Source organism: Choristoneura fumiferana, chromosome 12 (genome assembly GCF_025370935.1).
Source record: "Choristoneura fumiferana chromosome 12, NRCan_CFum_1, whole genome shotgun sequence".
Lineage (NCBI taxonomy): Eukaryota > Metazoa > Arthropoda > Insecta > Lepidoptera > Tortricidae > Choristoneura > Choristoneura fumiferana.
Genome location: NC_133483.1, coordinates 3,065,028 through 3,082,418, shown reverse-complemented (window position 1 = coordinate 3,082,418; position 17,391 = coordinate 3,065,028). Strand labels below are relative to the sequence as shown.

General features: G+C 37.0%; 1 protein-coding gene across 1 annotated transcript; it reads right to left on the bottom strand.

Annotated features, from left to right (window-relative positions):
- Positions 1–2,093: 2,093 nt before the first annotated feature.
- LOC141433119 (vesicular glutamate transporter 1-like) lies at positions 2,094–14,457 on the bottom strand. The gene is made up of 8 exons (XM_074094963.1): positions 14,305–14,457; positions 11,586–11,760; positions 10,773–10,873; positions 10,401–10,557; positions 7,934–8,106; positions 6,873–6,976; positions 6,118–6,238; positions 2,094–5,552 (listed from the first exon to the last, which is right to left on the bottom strand). The coding sequence occupies exons 1-8, from the start codon at positions 14,416–14,418 to the stop codon at positions 5,349–5,351; spliced, it is 1,149 nt and encodes a 382-aa protein (XP_073951064.1). The 5' UTR covers positions 14,419–14,457; the 3' UTR covers positions 2,094–5,348.
- Positions 14,458–17,391: the final 2,934 nt, after the last annotated feature.

The following is a 17,391-nucleotide window of genomic DNA, read 5'->3' as shown; positions in this document are numbered from 1 at the left end:
TTTAATTAATTGAGTAGTTTTATTGGCCCTGCATTTGTGGTTTTAATGTTTATTTAATTAGATATAAACTATTAGTTCCTAAGTGTTGCACTAAAGTGCGAAATATTATTAGAAGCATTTGAAAACCGTTTAAGCGTAGGGTTTTAAAATGATAAAGGTGATTTTATTTCAATTTACACAAAACAAGTTTAGAAATTATAGATTTAGAGATGTCTATTTTTATAACTACTTCTATTTTTACCAAAAAAAGTGAAAAGCCGTCACCAGATTTGCCTTGAGGTGAAAATGAAACTATAAAATTTAAAAACGTATAATACATTATTCTATAAAAATAAGCACTTGATATTGTTTTGAATACCTCTGATGATATTTCTGTGCAAAACAGTTTATTATGTAACGCGTTTAAAAATAAAATGCTTGGCTTGACTTAACTGCAACGGCGCGATACTTAAAATCAACACTTTTACATAAACTAAATTTTATATCATTTGCCTATTTTAGGAAAATCAGCAACCAAATTAAATGGTCTAAATTAAACTATGTAATTTAATTGTTTATTATAATAATGTCGGATAAATATTCATATAACTTATTGCGACAGGGTTCTACAGTTAGTGCTACTAATGCTCGATAGGAGGCGCTTATATTAAATTTAGCGATGCGGTTGTTTTGACGTATTTTTTTATTATTATGCTAAGGCTATATAATAATGATTAAATATTACGTAAAGATCTTTTGCAATAATCATTATTTAATAGTGTGGGTAACTCAATTTCTCCATTTTGTAAGTGTGTAACGTTTGAATAAAGTATTTGTATTGGCTCTTTCTTGTCGCACGCCACTCGAATTCGAAATTGGAATGGGTCGAGGGCGCCACTTTCTTCATTTCGCTTTCAAAGCTGGAATGAACAATATTGTACGCCCTGATAATTTATGTTATAGTGTTGAGTAATTAAATTAATTAAAATGTACATCTCTTTATTAGGATAAAGGACATATATTAGAATGACAGTCCAAGTCATCAACAACTGTAACTAAGAAACCATTCAAATCAAATATGTGACACGCCTCCGCCGTGAATCAGAGGAGCAGGGAGTAGATTTCTACCTCAAGATCCTCCTCTTCCGTCTCCTCTTCTATTCGACATTGTATATGTAGCAAGGGTTTCTAGTTAATCGTAAGTAGTTTTGTTATGAAATCAACTTTGATTAGTTGCGTAGAATGGCACGCGCACGTTTGCCTTTCTTCAAATCAAACGACATCGTCGCCAATTTGTTGAGTAATTAAATTAATTAAAATGTAATTGAATAATCAAATATGTGACAATAGTATACCTACAAGAGAAAAGGAATTATCGGTAATTTAATTTGCCACAAGAATAGAGCACGAGCTTCTGTTTTATAAGTTTTCAGTCTGTCTTTACCACTGGGCATGTAGCAAGGGTTTCTCTAATGTGTATTATGTACTGGAATCAACTATTGATTATTGAGTACAATACAATGTAAAAAAGGAAAAGTTATCGAAAAGTTCTATTCACTAGTTGTACTATTGTTTCCATTGAAGTATTCTCGGTGGATAAATTGAATCATTTTTTTCTCAAGCATTTACCTTATAATTGTTGGATCATGGATCTGAAAATACCAGAATTGGTTTGAGTTGAGTTTGATGGCGTTTTTTGTCCGGTCGTAGGTCACAGATAGGACAACTTGATATGAAGGTTTCTCACACAATGTAAACTGAATGAACTGATATAAAAAATCTTTGATTTCAGCATATAGGTATTTATTACATACATTAACAATTCACATTAAATGTTCACACACTTAAAGCTAAAATAATATTACATTATCACATTCAATACGTACAATAACCAGAAATTTGAAAAACGCACGACAGCGGCGCTACCGTCTATGCGAAAGTTCCGTTCTTGTACGAAAAATGAGTTCCATTTTTAACCACCGCTCGTGCGTTTCTCTTATTTCAGTGTGCTGTTATGTACAAGCAATTTTCAAATAAAATTCATGATCATACAAGACCAACATTGCTTAAGAGCGTTTATACCTGCTGAGCTGGCAACGTTGCATTTTTGTTAATTTTTCTCGATTATTCCATAAAAATTTAATGAAAATTAAAAATGTAGCCTGTTAGAACTGTTCTTAATATATAAGTTAATAATGTCTACTCCAATAATTATTCGTGATAGACTTTTATATTCTTTAAAAACGAACAAATGTTTATTGACGGTTTTTAAAGGAAAGAAAAGTCCATCACGATAAATTATTGCAATAGACATTATAGACACATTAACTTATATATTAAGAACCGTTCTATCAGACCACATTTTTAATTTTAATTTAATTTTTATGGAATAATCGAGAAAAACTATTAAAAATGCAACGTTGCCAGCTCAGCAGGTATAAACGCTCTTAAAAATCGAATACATTATAGCGTCTTTGCCGCGTATCAAAATATAAGTAAAACTAAGATTTCTCTTTTTAAAAACTAGGATTTGTAAGGAATGTTTTGTTTCACAGTCATAGTTACATGTAATTACAATAAAACAAGTAAGGTAGACGTACGAGAGCTCGTCTCTGCCCCAATAGTTGGCATATCTTTAATCTTATGTCATTAGCAATAGAGATGACAGCAGAGTGTCGTCTATTGGGCATTAGCGTGTCGAGCACTCAGACGTTTACCTTAAAGTTAAAAACAAAACTCAAAAAAGTACTTTATTTTATGTAGTAGAGTATAGAACTGATATTGGAAACTTTATTTCATTTTTACAATATGAAATTTCAACTTTCTATGGATACGCTTTTAACCTTTTCGCCGCCACGTCAAATACAAAAGACATCACCCATACGCCAGGCTTCTTTATTGCAATGCCTAAAATTAAACCTTAACACAATGGAACGAAGGTTGCTCTTGCATTGAAGTAACGGACGTATATATAGAACGTTGGCGTGGAACCTGCGGTGCGTATGTATATGAGTAGTTGGCGTCGAAAAGGTTAAAATGCAAGGGCTATAAAACTAAACAATAAGTAAAAGTAAAGAAATCAGAAAGAAGCTGCTTCAAATAATAATGAAAAAAAAAACAATGAAAAGATGGACGGAATAAAACTCAACTTAATTTATAAAGACATACGGTTGTAGTAACAATGAAATAAAACTTTGAGATACCTTAAAACACAAGTTCTCGGTCTTACTTTACCCACGCCCAAAACTTTTTAAAGCGCCCGTCACAGAAAGGTCGCTCTTCTGCCACTGCCCCGCTTTTTGCGAACTTTACACACACACAACGTTCGTGCAAGTTTTCTCACGCTACTTTTCTTCACCGTAAAACTACATTTCACATGTAATTTCGCACATGAATTTCAAAAAACTCAGAAGTACAAGCTCGGATTTGAACCCACGATCCACTGCTTGAGAGGCCATAGGTCACACCACTAGGCCACCACGGCTGATAGAAAACAATTTAAGACATTTTGAGCAACTTTTTTATAACGATATAACTGATGGCATGCAATTCGACTGTACGTATATAAAAAATAGGAACGAGTACAACTTTAAATTTTACTAAGCAATGACTAATACTACGGTTGTCTGGAAGAGATCGCTTCTAAGCGATTATAACGTCTATGGTTTATCTTGTTTTACATTTCCATTTCGTTTATTGACTGTATTGATTTGTGGTGTTTTGTAAATAATATTTGTGTTATATTGTATTATCTACCATAAAAAATATCACACAGACAGTACACACCATACTAACTATTATTTATTACACACAGCAGAATAATAATTGTTCTCAAAGTATTTAAATAAAGGCAAGGACATCAGCAACTCTATTATACCGTGGAACAAACTGAATTATGTACAGTCACCATCAGATATTTCGGAACGGCGAAGGTGGCCAAAAATATCGGCACATGCACTCTATTATTAAGGTATTAGAGTTCAAGTATCGATATTTTTGTCATGGAAATCATAGTGAAATTAATTATTAAATGGCTCCACCCTGGTACGAACCAGTTTTGTCTTGACTGTACATTAAGCTTCAAACCTGAAACTGTGTAGGTATACAGTCAAATGTAAAAATATTCACTCGAACACTTCGAAAATATGCTACCGCGGTCTTATTACGTCAGAATAAGAATCTGTAGTTAACGTAAAAAAAATGGTATCCGTTCATTTCGCAACTAAAGTTTGGCAACCTGATTCATTTCGCAACTTTTCGTTTCGAAAACTATAACAGCCTTATTCATAAAAAGTTAGAGCCTCCTTGAAGGCTCCTTGAAGGCCCGATGCTAAAAAACATGATTCATAAACGTCAGTTAGCGCTAATCAGTCGATCAAGGCTCATCTAAAGTTAAAGGACCGTATTTCAGGATTTATTTTAGGGCCATCGTGTAGTACTTTAGGTTAGTTTTATAGAAATCCTGAAATATATTCAGCGGCTTAAAATTTGGCCCACCCTTCATACAAAATTACCGATTCTGCATACATTTGAGGGCCAAATTTTTTGCCGCGTGTAAACAGTATCAAACATATTTAATAGTTGCGAAACAAAAAGTTGCGAAATGAATCAGGTTGCCAAACGTTAGTTGCGAAGCATTAGTGAACCGTCAAAAATACTCATACACTTATGCCACTAACCATAAGGTGTGTGACATATATTTGACGCTACGGCTTGCCCTCCACTGTACATACATAACTTGAAGTGTTCAATTCGCTTTTATGTGTTATTTTATTTATATTCGATTTCTTTTCCGGGGTATTTCCATTCTTGCTAGCTAGATTTTATAAAAATAATAGTAGTCTATATAGAGTCTATACAATTAGTTAGTACCTATAAGCCTTCGAAGTAGTTGAATGTGTAAAATAAATAAGAATTTTAGTTGAAAAATATTTTAATAATTTATTGGTGTAGTGTCTTGAGTAAAAAAAGTGGAATTATTATTCATTCAGTTATTAGATCATCAAAAAAATATTGGACAAGTCCTATTTTTTTTTGGAAAAATTGCTCATGAATCAATTTTATTATTTTTCATCACACTTGCTCGTAAACAGTGTCATGACATGCAGGAAACCCCCTGAATAAAACCCAAGAGTCTCTTTTGCGTATAAGTGACCGCAGCAGATTCTCAGACAATAAACAATGCACATTTTGGCCGGCGTTTAACTTTCGTATATTGAAGTGTTTTTCAAAATTCCCACAGGATATTGAACTACTTTTTTATGTACGAGGGCGAAAACATATTCACAAGCTAGTTCTCAACTTAAAAGGTCCTCATTAATTTGCACAGTTACTGCCATCTAGCGTAAACAGTTTGTCCTAAGATTTATCTACATCTCACTATGATCCATAGCCTTGTTGTCGTAACCTCTCGCAGTCGTTACAGAGGCGCCATCTGTGTCGAAACTAGGTTCAGTTTCCGCCTCCACCACCCAGGGTTGCTTCTCTCCGGAACAAAAGATGCCGTATATTATAGCGCCCAGCAAATAGATGGCGCTCGAGATGAAGAATACCACGCGCCATTCTTCCGCTGTCTGGAAAATGAAAATTGCTTTATTTTAATTTACTGATTGTACTCGTAATATTTTTATTTTAACTTCTGACGCAGAAAGAGGGGTGTTATAAGTTTGACCGCCATGTGTGTCTGTCTGTGTCACCGTAGCTCTTAAACGGGTGGACCGGTTTGAATGCGGTTTTTTTAATTTGAAATCAGGTGTCCTAGCGACGGTTCTTAGACATGTTTCATCAAAATCGGTTTAGCCTTTTTTGAGATAATGATCTTTGCAGCAGCCGCAGCCCCACAATATTGACATGACCGTATTATTTTTAATTGCCGAATTAATATTCATAATTAATTATCTTTATTTTGTTAAATTTAAATATTATGATAAATATGATAATTTTAATATTTTGCATGCTATTTAAGGCTGATTAAGGAGCACGTATATCTTCCGGCAGCACGTGTAAACCAACCCTTTCCAGAAGAATAAACTATTTAATTTAATTTCATTTAGTTTCTTTGTCTCTGTACTGCTTTTGGTGATCAATAAAGAATATTTGTATTGTATTGTATTGTAGAATCTCGTAAAGATGGCTCACCTTGCCAGTGACTATGGAACCGGCGAGCGGGGGACTTATGATCCCGGGCAGGGTCGCTATGGTGTTGGAGAGACCCATTAGCACGCTGGCGTGCGGCGGAGCTATGTCAAGGTGGTTCACGCTGTAATTAGAGAAAACATACGTTAGAAGAAGAAATTTAGTAAGGGACCATGAAAAGACATTTTTGAAATTACAGCACTCGAAAATACCATTTGAAAGTGGTGAAAATTGTGCTTAATTTGGTTTAAGTCGAGTACATAAATTTGTGAGCAAAATTTTGATCAAAAATATCTGAACACGCTTCTACGCCGTTAACAATAGAGTCGTGTTCAGATAGTTTTGATAAAAAAAAAACTCACAAGCTGAACTCGACTGTACTAAGGTCTCACATAAAGATACGTACAAAGATGACACGCAGTAAGCGAATGATTATGAACAATGGCCGGCCGATGGATGCAATATGGCGACGAAAGCATAGGATGGATAAGACTTATACTTTTAAATTGTCATCTCTTAAGACTTGAAACTGTTTATACATATCTATTACTTCTCAGACTAGTCAATTACATTGACGATTTCAGTTGTGAATTTATGTGCGTTTCCTTCAATATGTTACATAATTATGTTACTTTTTTAAATAAATTGTAGTCATATCCATATAAAGTATATCGTCGGACATTAATTTGACGTATTTTGCGTCAGCCGCACATTAATTAGGAACACCTAACTGAATAAATGTATGAGTAAGTAGGTACCTGAAGCCCGACCAAGCGAATCCTCCCAAGCCGACAGCGATCGTCAAGCACACGAGACAGCCCGCAACTGACGTCGCATACGACGCTGCTATCATAAAAATGGTCTGCAACAAAATCGGGGTGAAAAAGTTAGTTTGTTGATAATCTCAGGCAGGAATATTTGAGCATTTTATTTCATGTTAGTTTAGTTATAGTTAGTTATAATGTATATTGTACTATTTTACTACTTCTTACTAATATTATGAATGCGAAACTTTGTGACTGTGTGTATGTTTGTTATTCCTTCACACTAAAGACGGCTGTACGGATTTGGGTGAAATTCGGTATGCAGGTAGCTGGACGTCTGGAATAACACATAGGCTACTTTTTTATCGCGATATTCCCACGGGATTGGGACAAAATGTAGAACATGTGGAATTTAGTTAAACCCCGGAATTTCAACAGCCGGATCTATTGTTTACTAATTACATAGTAAATAAATAAAATAAAATATTAGAATTAGAATCGTTAATTGCAAGTCATATTACAATTTAAAGGTATTATCATATTCGGCATCTTTTATCGACTATTCGCTGACGTGGTCGATTGGTTCCTTCTTCGCCGAATTCCAAGTTCGTCGGACTCCAAATTCGTCGAATTCCGAGTTTGTCGGACTCCAAACTTATCACATAGACAATTTAATTTGAGTTTTCTTTTTACATTTATTCTTAAAAATATTATATTATAAAAAAACTTGATTCTGGCGCTTCGCTGGCCGCTTCCGCGGCCCGCTCGCTTTGCTCGCTCGGCTCGCGCGCTGTTGGGTCGCAGTTACACCTAACACTCTTCCTCGCTTCGCTCATCGTCGTACGTAACGGTGGCATGCCTTAAGTTAGAATAAATAGGTAGGTTACTTTATAATTTAATAATTCGACTGCCACAAATCCCACGAGTTTGGAATCCGACGAGTTTGGAATCTGACAAACTTGGAATCCGGCGAAGAAGGAACCAACGACGTGGTCGTATGTCAGTTTTCCCGATTAATCGTTACTTTGTTGTTCCTTCCAACTCGTATTAAGTACCTGAGCCAAGAAAGCACCGCAGTTGAACAGCTTCCTGATATTGGTCCTGGAGAGCACTCCCTTCTGCAGCAGCCAGTCGGCCAAATGGCCGGCCACCTGGAGCACTATGGCCATGGCCAGATACGGCACGGCCGAGACCCAGCCCGTTTGGGACGTCTTGAACTTGAACACGTCTGAAAATGTCACGAGGCGATGCTAAGTACAATGATCGAAGCTATTAAAGAATAGTAGACTGTACAACAAGAACATAAAACGAGCCATTATACCCGATACGTTCATATAGCCACCCGAGCCAGTACGGCAAGAGTGGAGTCGAGGGATAAATGGGTTTTACACTCTGTTTTTCACTTTGATTGCGAGGAAATTAAATAGCAACACACACACACACTCGTTCACTTACTAGGTAGGTAAGTAACTTTTATTTTTCATGCATTAGTACATAGTTTTATTGATTTATTTTATTGATTTTATTTTTTATAAATTATGAATTATTCAAAAAAAAGAGACGTTTTTGTTTGTGGCTGTTGGCACCTGATTGCATTGGTCTTAGACAAAGATTTTACTTTATGCACTGTTTATTTTGTGCACTTTTACATGTAATGTAATATTCGCTATAATGCCATTACAAGTGAATGCTAAAGTTTATCAGCACTTTGAACTCGATATAAATGTTATTAACCCACAGTATTTTGCAGCGATCGATATAAATAAACGATAACAAATTGATTTATGGCATTTGCGCGACGAAATTAGTTCCAGCGCAGTGGTAAAATGGCATTTAGCGTTGCAAAATCCATTCATATTTCAAATCGATTTCATGCCCACGCGTGCTCTTGTTCTAATTTAATTTTGAATAGCGGCTCGCCCCGGCTTCATTGCACGACGGGAAGTGACTTTATTTTATACTATGCGAAAAAAATTTTTTTTTATTAATTTAATGATTTTTTATTAAAATTGTAATGTTTAATAGAAAGAAAGAAAGAAAGAAAGAAAACATTTATTCGTGACATTAAAAAAGACAGCAGCAATAATAAAAATAAAATAAAAATTGTTACGTATGCATGTCACGAAATGGTCCCAAATCAGCAATCTGCCGGTCTGCGAACGGCGCTGGTCTTCCTTTGGGACCATCTGGTCATTATACATTGAAAAAAGTACAGCTAAGTGAGACCGATACAATTTTTAGTTTAAAAAATATAAAAAATACTTTCCTATTTAAATAAAATAAAAAGAAATACTAACATTACAAAATGGGTTGCCAGTATATAAAAAAGAAATAGGCATAGGCCAGTCTCCTTTACCCTTCTCACTCCTAACAAAAGCAAAAGAAAAAAGAAGAATAGACAAAACAAAACAACAAGCGATTGATTCGCCAACCAAATTGCGATTTCTAAAAGTTATTCGACTAAAGAAAGATACAAAGTTGATATACATCAATATTCTTCGGTATCCCAAATAGTAAAGAAATGTGAATAAAAAGTATCAGTACAGAAGTAATACACAAGTTAATATCGCTGACTGTACTTTTTGCTGTCTACTTTTTCATCCATACCACGTATCCGTACCAAATTTCTAGTAGATCACCATTTACCGTTGAGGAGTTCCGTCCTGCGGAGACAATCCTGGCCGACTCGAAATGGGATGCACCAAAAAAAATAACCTATAGTTTTTTTTTTTGGAAAGAATAGGGATTTTAAGATACCATTTTCATTGATTTTGAATTTGGATGAGTATTTATTTTTTTATACATTTTTTACGAAATAGGCTGGATGACGTCATAGTGAGACAGCCACATTTCATTGCCTGGAAAAAATCAGGTCGTACATAACATAATCTGTGGCATTACAATTTGACAATAATTCAAGCACGGTTTAGGGTCCTAAATGAACCATGACAAATAGTTTTATTTTATTTCTCTTCTTTTAGCTTCGATTATTCCTTTGTTTATTTAATGGTGTGATAGTAAATAGATATCTTTTAAAAATCTGATATTTAAATTCTTTTGTATGTAACATAGTAATTTAATAATTTAATTTGTAAAAATACATTGGAAATACTCGTATACATTTCGGACTTTACGATAAATGACAACTGTTTAAGGCCAGTTGCGCATCATGTGATTAAAGTTCTATCTTTGTCACTCTTTGCTATTATAAGCAGGACAGGAACATTTCAAACTGTCAATTTGCTTAAGAGTGTAGACCTGCTTTATAACTGCCTTTGTGACGAGACACTGCAGGGTCAAATGAGGGTCATTACTTAAATTTTGTTTATTTAAATCAGTTTATCACATTTTTGGAATCTGACTTCTGAAAACGCTTCACGAAGCCTATTTCTAACAAATGGTTTTCGATTTATTATATGTTGTCAAATTTTGGGACATCCCAATTTCACTAGGTACAAATTATTACGGCGAAATTTCTCAATGTAAAAATAATAACAAGTTTCATAGTAAGTTCTAATTTACCTTGCATGAAAGTGGGCAGAAATGTGAGCAGCGTGTAGAACCCCCAGTTTTCACTGAAATGGGCCATCACGATGGCCCACACCGGCCCAGAGGTCAGTATGGCCCGCCACGGGTGCCTAATTTTCGAGCCCTCTATTGCCTGCGTGCCTCGCGAATCCTGAAGAAGATAAACAAGGTTATGAACAGCAGGGCTACTACGAAACTCGAACTTCGTATCGTACCGTCCCTCTCGCTCTCGTATTAAATAGTATAAGTGTCAGAGGGACCGCACGACACGAACTTCGAGTTTCGAGTTTCGTAGTAGCCCTGCTGGAAGCTAACTTCTAGTTCGATTGACATTCAAATGACGTCATTTTGTGGCGCAAAAATTACCTGTATGTATTTAAGTTCCGATGGTGATATCAGAGGGTCTTTTTCGGGCGACTCCTTGACGGCGAGCCACCAAATCGTAGTCCAAACCAATCCCATTATACCTGAAAATAAAAAAAACATTTTAAGAACACAACTCATCCGTAACATACGTTATGGATGTTGAAGGACGGCGGTGTTTGCTTTCTAACAGGTGACCCACCTGCTCGCTATCATATTTAAAAAAATAATAATAATAATGACTCACCAAAGATGTAGAATATGCCAGGCCAGTATATCTATCTATCTGTTTGTCTACCTACCTAACAATAAATCGTATTAAAACTATTAATGATGAGTCATTACTAGACGACGAAGACGACTAGAAGATTACTAGAAGACGTAGAATATGCCAGGTCAGTATATCTATCTATCTATCTGTCTGTCTATCTACCTATCTAACTATATATCTATCGTATTAAAAAAAACGAATTATAACTAACCGAAGACGTAGAATATACCAGGTCAGTATATCATCTATCTATCTATCTGTCTGTCTGTCTATCTACCTATCTAACTATATATCTATCGTATTAAAAAAAAACGAATTATAACTAACCGAAGACGTAGAATATGCCAGGTCAGTATATCTATCTATCTATCTGTCTGTCTATCTACCTATCTAACTATATATCTATCGTATTAAAAAAAAAAACGAATTATAACTAACCGAAGACGTAGAATATGCCAGGTCAGTATATCTATCTATCTATCTGTTTGTCTATCTACCTATCTAACTATATATCTATCGTATTAAAAAAACGAATAATAACTAACCGAAGACGTAGAATATGCCAGGCCAGCCGGTGTAATGCGCGAGCAGCGAGCACAGCGGCATGCTGACGACGGTGCCGGCGTAGCTGCCGCTGAACGCGAAAGTGGCGAGCCGCGCGCGCTCACCCGCCGGCGCCCAGCGGGACCACACCGCGTGGATGCACGGGTACGTCACGCCCTACAACATACAAAATAAGTCATCATCATCAGTCGGAAGACATCCACTGCTGAACAAAGGCCCCCTCAAGGTGGTTTTCAAGGTATTTCAAGAATTGAAATTTGTATGGCAGCGCCCGCGGCGGCTCGCGGCGGGCGCGCGAGAATGCATACAAATTTCAATTCTCGTCTCGTCTCGCCGGTGGAAAATCACCATTAGAACGCCACAATGGACAACACGCCTGCTGAACACAGGTTTAAAAGTAACCCCATTGACAGTGATAAATAAAAAGTCAAGGTAGTTTTACATGACGATTAAAATTTATTAATATTTTGTGGGTAGTTTTGTTTTGTTTGAGAAAAATTATAGTTGAGTACTTCACGGAGTTACAGTGACAAATTAAAACGGTTGTTGTGGTTTGTTACAAGTTTGTTAGTCTAACATCTGGTAGCATGGTGTACGGTTGTGTTGCTCTGAAGATGAGCTCTGGTTTAGTTCGAAACGCGTACGTTTAGTGTGGTGGTAGTGATAGATGGGGTGTGATTTGTGTGTGTTCTTACAGTGTGGAGGTGGAGGAAGGAAGATATTTTGCATACACTTAGCTATCATAAGGTCGCGGGTGAGCAAAGAAATACTTACGTCTATGTTTGTAACACTTGTTTTTGAGTACAATAAACATTTTTATTATTATTATATTACTTGCATATGATGTCAGTCTACCTAGTGGGGCCTCTTGGAGAGGCTCAGTGCCACGCAAGGAGTTATGGACAGAGCTGTGCTTGGAGTTTTGAGCGATAGAATCCGGAATACGGAAATTCGTCGAAGAACTAAAGTCATCGACATAGCTGTAAAAATATTTAATTTGAAGTGGCAGTGGGCGGGCCACATCGCTCGAAGAACAGATGACCGCTGGGGGAGAAAAGTTCTCGAGTGGCGACCGCTACTCTCACGATGTCGTCAGGCCACCTGTGATCGCCATTCGAGATACCAGAGGCCGTATTGTATTTTATAACGTTTCTGATTCTGACGCTCGCAATTGCAATGAAGTGACATTTGTTGTATGCGAAAGCTGTCATTTGATTGTGATCGCAAATATAAGTTAGGCAATACGGCCTCTGGTTACGAGAAACGTCAGGACTTTTAGGGTGATGTCAAGATTTTTACTAGGAAATTTCATTGTTCCCATTGTGTTGTTGGATGGCAACTTGGCAACCCTATCGTTTTACCATGTACCTAATTTATTTATTTAATCGTATGGCATACATTTGAAATAGGCTTATAATATATAGGTACATACACATTAAGTTACAAAATACAAAAACAATAACGATACAACATGCTAAATGTCAACATTCAGGGTGTTGAGCCATGCAACTGCGTCCGATGTAATTTAGTTTCATTGTTAGTTTTATGGGCTGTTTCACCATCCATTGATTAAAGTTAACTGACGGTTAAATGTGATGCAGTCTCCGTCTATTCGAACAAAACAAATAGAGACGGCATCACATTTAACCGCCAGTTAACACTAATCAATGGATGGTGAAACAGCCCCTTAGTCTTATTACTGTAAGGTGGTACTGATGGAACCAAATAAATCTCTCTTACTTTCTAAGTCCGGTGAATGTATAAGGTTCACCAATAAAATTGCATAAAATCTCCGCTCTTCTTCAGTGGACAGCGAGTTGGTAACTAGCTTAAAAATTCACATAATGAAAACGGTAAGCGGAGTTAGGGAAAGTAGCGAGGAAGTGGGGAAGCCCTGCGAATGAAAAAAAATATTGCCCCTGACATGCCATGGCCGATGCGATGAAGCAGAGTCCACACTCAATTGGTAGCCCAACATTCTGGGCTAGTAGAGATGGTGCGTATTTAAGTTACCAGGTTTTGATACCAGGTATTTGCTTGCAAGTATACCTACCAACCAGCACATTGGGCGGGGCACATTGCTCGCAGGACTGATGGCCGATGGGGTCAAAAGGTTCTCGAATGGCGTCCGCGGACCGGGAGAAGAGCTGTCGGTAGGCCTCCAACAAGATGGAGCGACGACCTGGTTAAGATCGCGGGATCGCGGTGGATGCGAAAAGCACCAGACCGGTCTGAGTGGAGAGCCTTGGGGAAGGCCTATGTCCAGCAGTGGACGTCTTTCGGCTGACATGATGATGATGATGATACCAACCAGGTACCGACCCGATATACTTGCAAGACTTGAAAGTATTTTTCCATTAAAGTATACTGTCCCTTCAAAGCAAAATTATCTTATATTCATACACATAAGGTTCAGATTGTGCTTATACGTGAAATAAAATACTTTCAAAGTATATTACGTCTTGATTGAAATATTTTGAATCTTATCTGCAACAAGGTTTAATTTAAACTTGCAAGGAAGCAACTATCCTACTCGTTGCGTTTGAATGTATTTTGATACCTGGTTTCTGCACCTGGTATGAGAGGGTGGACGTACTTTTAAGCCCTGGTACGCGATTTAGCAAGTATAAAGTATAACCCATCCCTATGGGGTAGGCACTAGACCGTACCGGGGTGGGTCTACGTCTATGGTGGTATTACCTCAAACAGTCCTTCGACGACTCTCACGGCGATCAGGAGCGACGTGCTGGTGTGCGCCAGGGGCGGCGTGAACAGAGTCAGTAATGAGGTAGCCCCTATGCCAATCGCGAACATCCTGCGAAGACAACAAAGGTACCAACTGGCTTATACTCAACGCCGTATATAGATTACAAAAAAAACTACTCATGTGCTGCCAATAAAATCAAAAAGTTTTGCATCGGTAAGTTTTAACTTTTCTAAATAATGCACGTAATTTATTTATATATAATTGTAAAGCTAAAATTAAATGCAACTGCATAAATAAATAATTTCATGTAAATATTAATTTCACCAACATATATTTGGTTGCAACTGATTTGTAGAAGGAAAGTTCATATTACAGTGGCAATACTTAAGGTTTAAACAACATTTGGATACTATTAATCTCATAATTTGCGTATATACTGTTTATAAATATTTTTGATATGCACATAAATATTGACAACAAATCACGTATGGACAACTATGGTAAACATGGCGGCCTTACCCATTGCGAGGCTCCGGGCGGCAGGTCTAGGCCCTTTGTCCTTCGTGAAAAGTATGTGATGCGAAAGTAGGTATGCTTGTTTTTTTTAGGTATTTGTCATGTTTGACGAGATATTTTTTAAAATTTGCTTGGCATGATGCGCGAGGCCCCTGCAAGAGCGAGGCCTTATTTGGAATCTAAATACGGCGTCGAGTATAGGTGTTGCTGACCCTAATACGAAGTGCAAAAATTCTAAATTCGTATCTTACCGTCCCGCTAGCCTTCGATTTTCGAATTCAGTAAGTGCCTAGTAGTTACGGGCAGTCTATCCCACCTTCTAGATAGTATTGAATTAATTATCTCAGATCCTTACTTACAAATCAAATCACAAATTCAAACGTGAGTTTGTTTGTTACACTTTCCCGCCATTTTTGTCGTGAAATTTTGCAGACATTACACCTTATACATATTTATATTCTCCCGAAAAAAAAAGTTAGTTTCGAGGGCGCGAAGTCGCGGGAAACAGCTCATCCCATCATCCCAGCCTATATAATTCCCACTTCTGGGCACAGGCCTCCTCTCGGAATGAGAGGGCTTGGGCCGTAGTTCCCACGCGGGCCCAGTGCGGATTGGGAACTTCACACACACCATTGAATTGCTTCGCAGGTTTGTGCAGGTTTCCTCACCATGTTTTCCTTCACCGTTAAAGCTCGTGGTAAATTTCAAATGTAATTTCGCACATGAATTCCGAAAAACTTAGAGGTGCGAGCCGGGATTTGAACCCACGATCCTCTGCTTGAGAGGCCATAGGTCAAACCGCTCCGCCACCACGGCATCGGCATCGGCGGGAAACAGCTACTATTTCATAACTGTTTCAACATTACAAAAACAGCAAAATGAACCAGTGATCGTGTAGAATGATGCATAAAAATACTAGAAAAATTCCAGACAAATAAAGATTGGTTTTTTGGAATCTTTTTGTATTTTTTTTATTTCAATTCCAAATTTTTACTTTTACGGTCATCCCAAACCGAAATTGAAAATACAAACTGAAATATAGATGCACAGAAAAAACAGAAAAAAAAAATTAAAAATTTGGAATTGAAATAAAAAAAAAAATACAAAAGATTCCAAAAAACCAATCTTAATTGGATTGCTTAGAAACGATATCTCTTTTCGGGTGAGCGGTTAGTTCCAAAGGAATGCCGGAAAAGTTTGAGGCTTACGGCATAGATGTCGCTAGCGTCGCTGCTAAGTGACTAAGTAAGAAACACAAGCAGAGATATGAGGTGCATAGGGAAATTCGTGTCGGTACCGTTGACCATCAGTGGTGTGTAGCGGTATAGCACGCGGTACGGATTACCGAGGACCTGGGTTCGATTCCCAGTGATGGTCTTATTTTTCTGTTTTTCTGTGCATCTCATATTTCAGTTTGTATTTTCAATTCCAGACAAATACATTTTCAACACGTTAACGGTTTGCGATTTGCATAGCTCGTGAATAGTATAATACGCCTAGCACAATACTCCATTGTGTCAGTCATTGCCAACAATACCTCAGAATAAAGTGAGATAATCAAAAAGCTAGTGATATGGGTCATGCAGGTAATAAAAGATGTTTCAATCAACAAAGGAATTTCAGTGCGACCGACGCTGAAAAGGGCACGCAGAAGGCAGAATAAAATAAAGTCGCGTATACATACCTAAAACAAACTAAATACATACGAGTACATCAAAAAAGTCTTGACTCACAATCATTAGTAATATGCCTTTATTGAAATGTTCAAAGCTGTTTTTTTTTAGGGTTCCGTACCCAAAGGGTAAAAACGGAAACCCTATTACTAAGACTTCGCTGTCCGTCCGTCTGTCACCAGGCTGTATCTCATGAACCGTGATAGTTAGACAGTTGAAATTTTCACAGATTATGTACCTACTAAAAACCGAATAAAAAAATATTTAAGAGGGGCTCCCATACAACAAATGTGACTTTTTGCCATTTTTTAGGGTTCCGGAGCCAAAATGGCAAAAACGGAACCCTTATAGTTTCACCATGTCTGTCTGTCTGTCTGTCTGTTCGTCCGTCCGCGGCTTTGCTCAGGGACTATCAATGCTAGAAAGCTGTAATTTTGCACGAATATATATGTTAACTATGCCGACAAAATGGTACAATAAAAAATAAAAATAAATTTTTTTTTAGGGTACCTCCCATAAACGTAGTGGGGGTTTTTTTTTCTCATCCAGCCCTGGGGTATCGTTGGATAGGTCTTTTAAAACCATTACGGGTTTGCTATGACGATTTTTCGATTTAGCGATTTGTTAGTGAAATATTCAACTTTAAAGTGCAAATTTTCATTAAAATCGAGCGTCCCCCCGCCTCTAAAATCTAAACTAGTGGGTGGAAAATTTTGAAAAATTTCAGGATGGTAGTACAAACTTTCAAGGAAACTATAACGGCTAACTTTGCTTGAGAATTATTAGTAGTTAAGAGTAAATAACGCCTAAGCCTAAGGTATAAAATATACCTAAACTTGGAAGATTCCGTATAAAATATGAAATCCTTGGAAAAAATATTACTTAATTTAT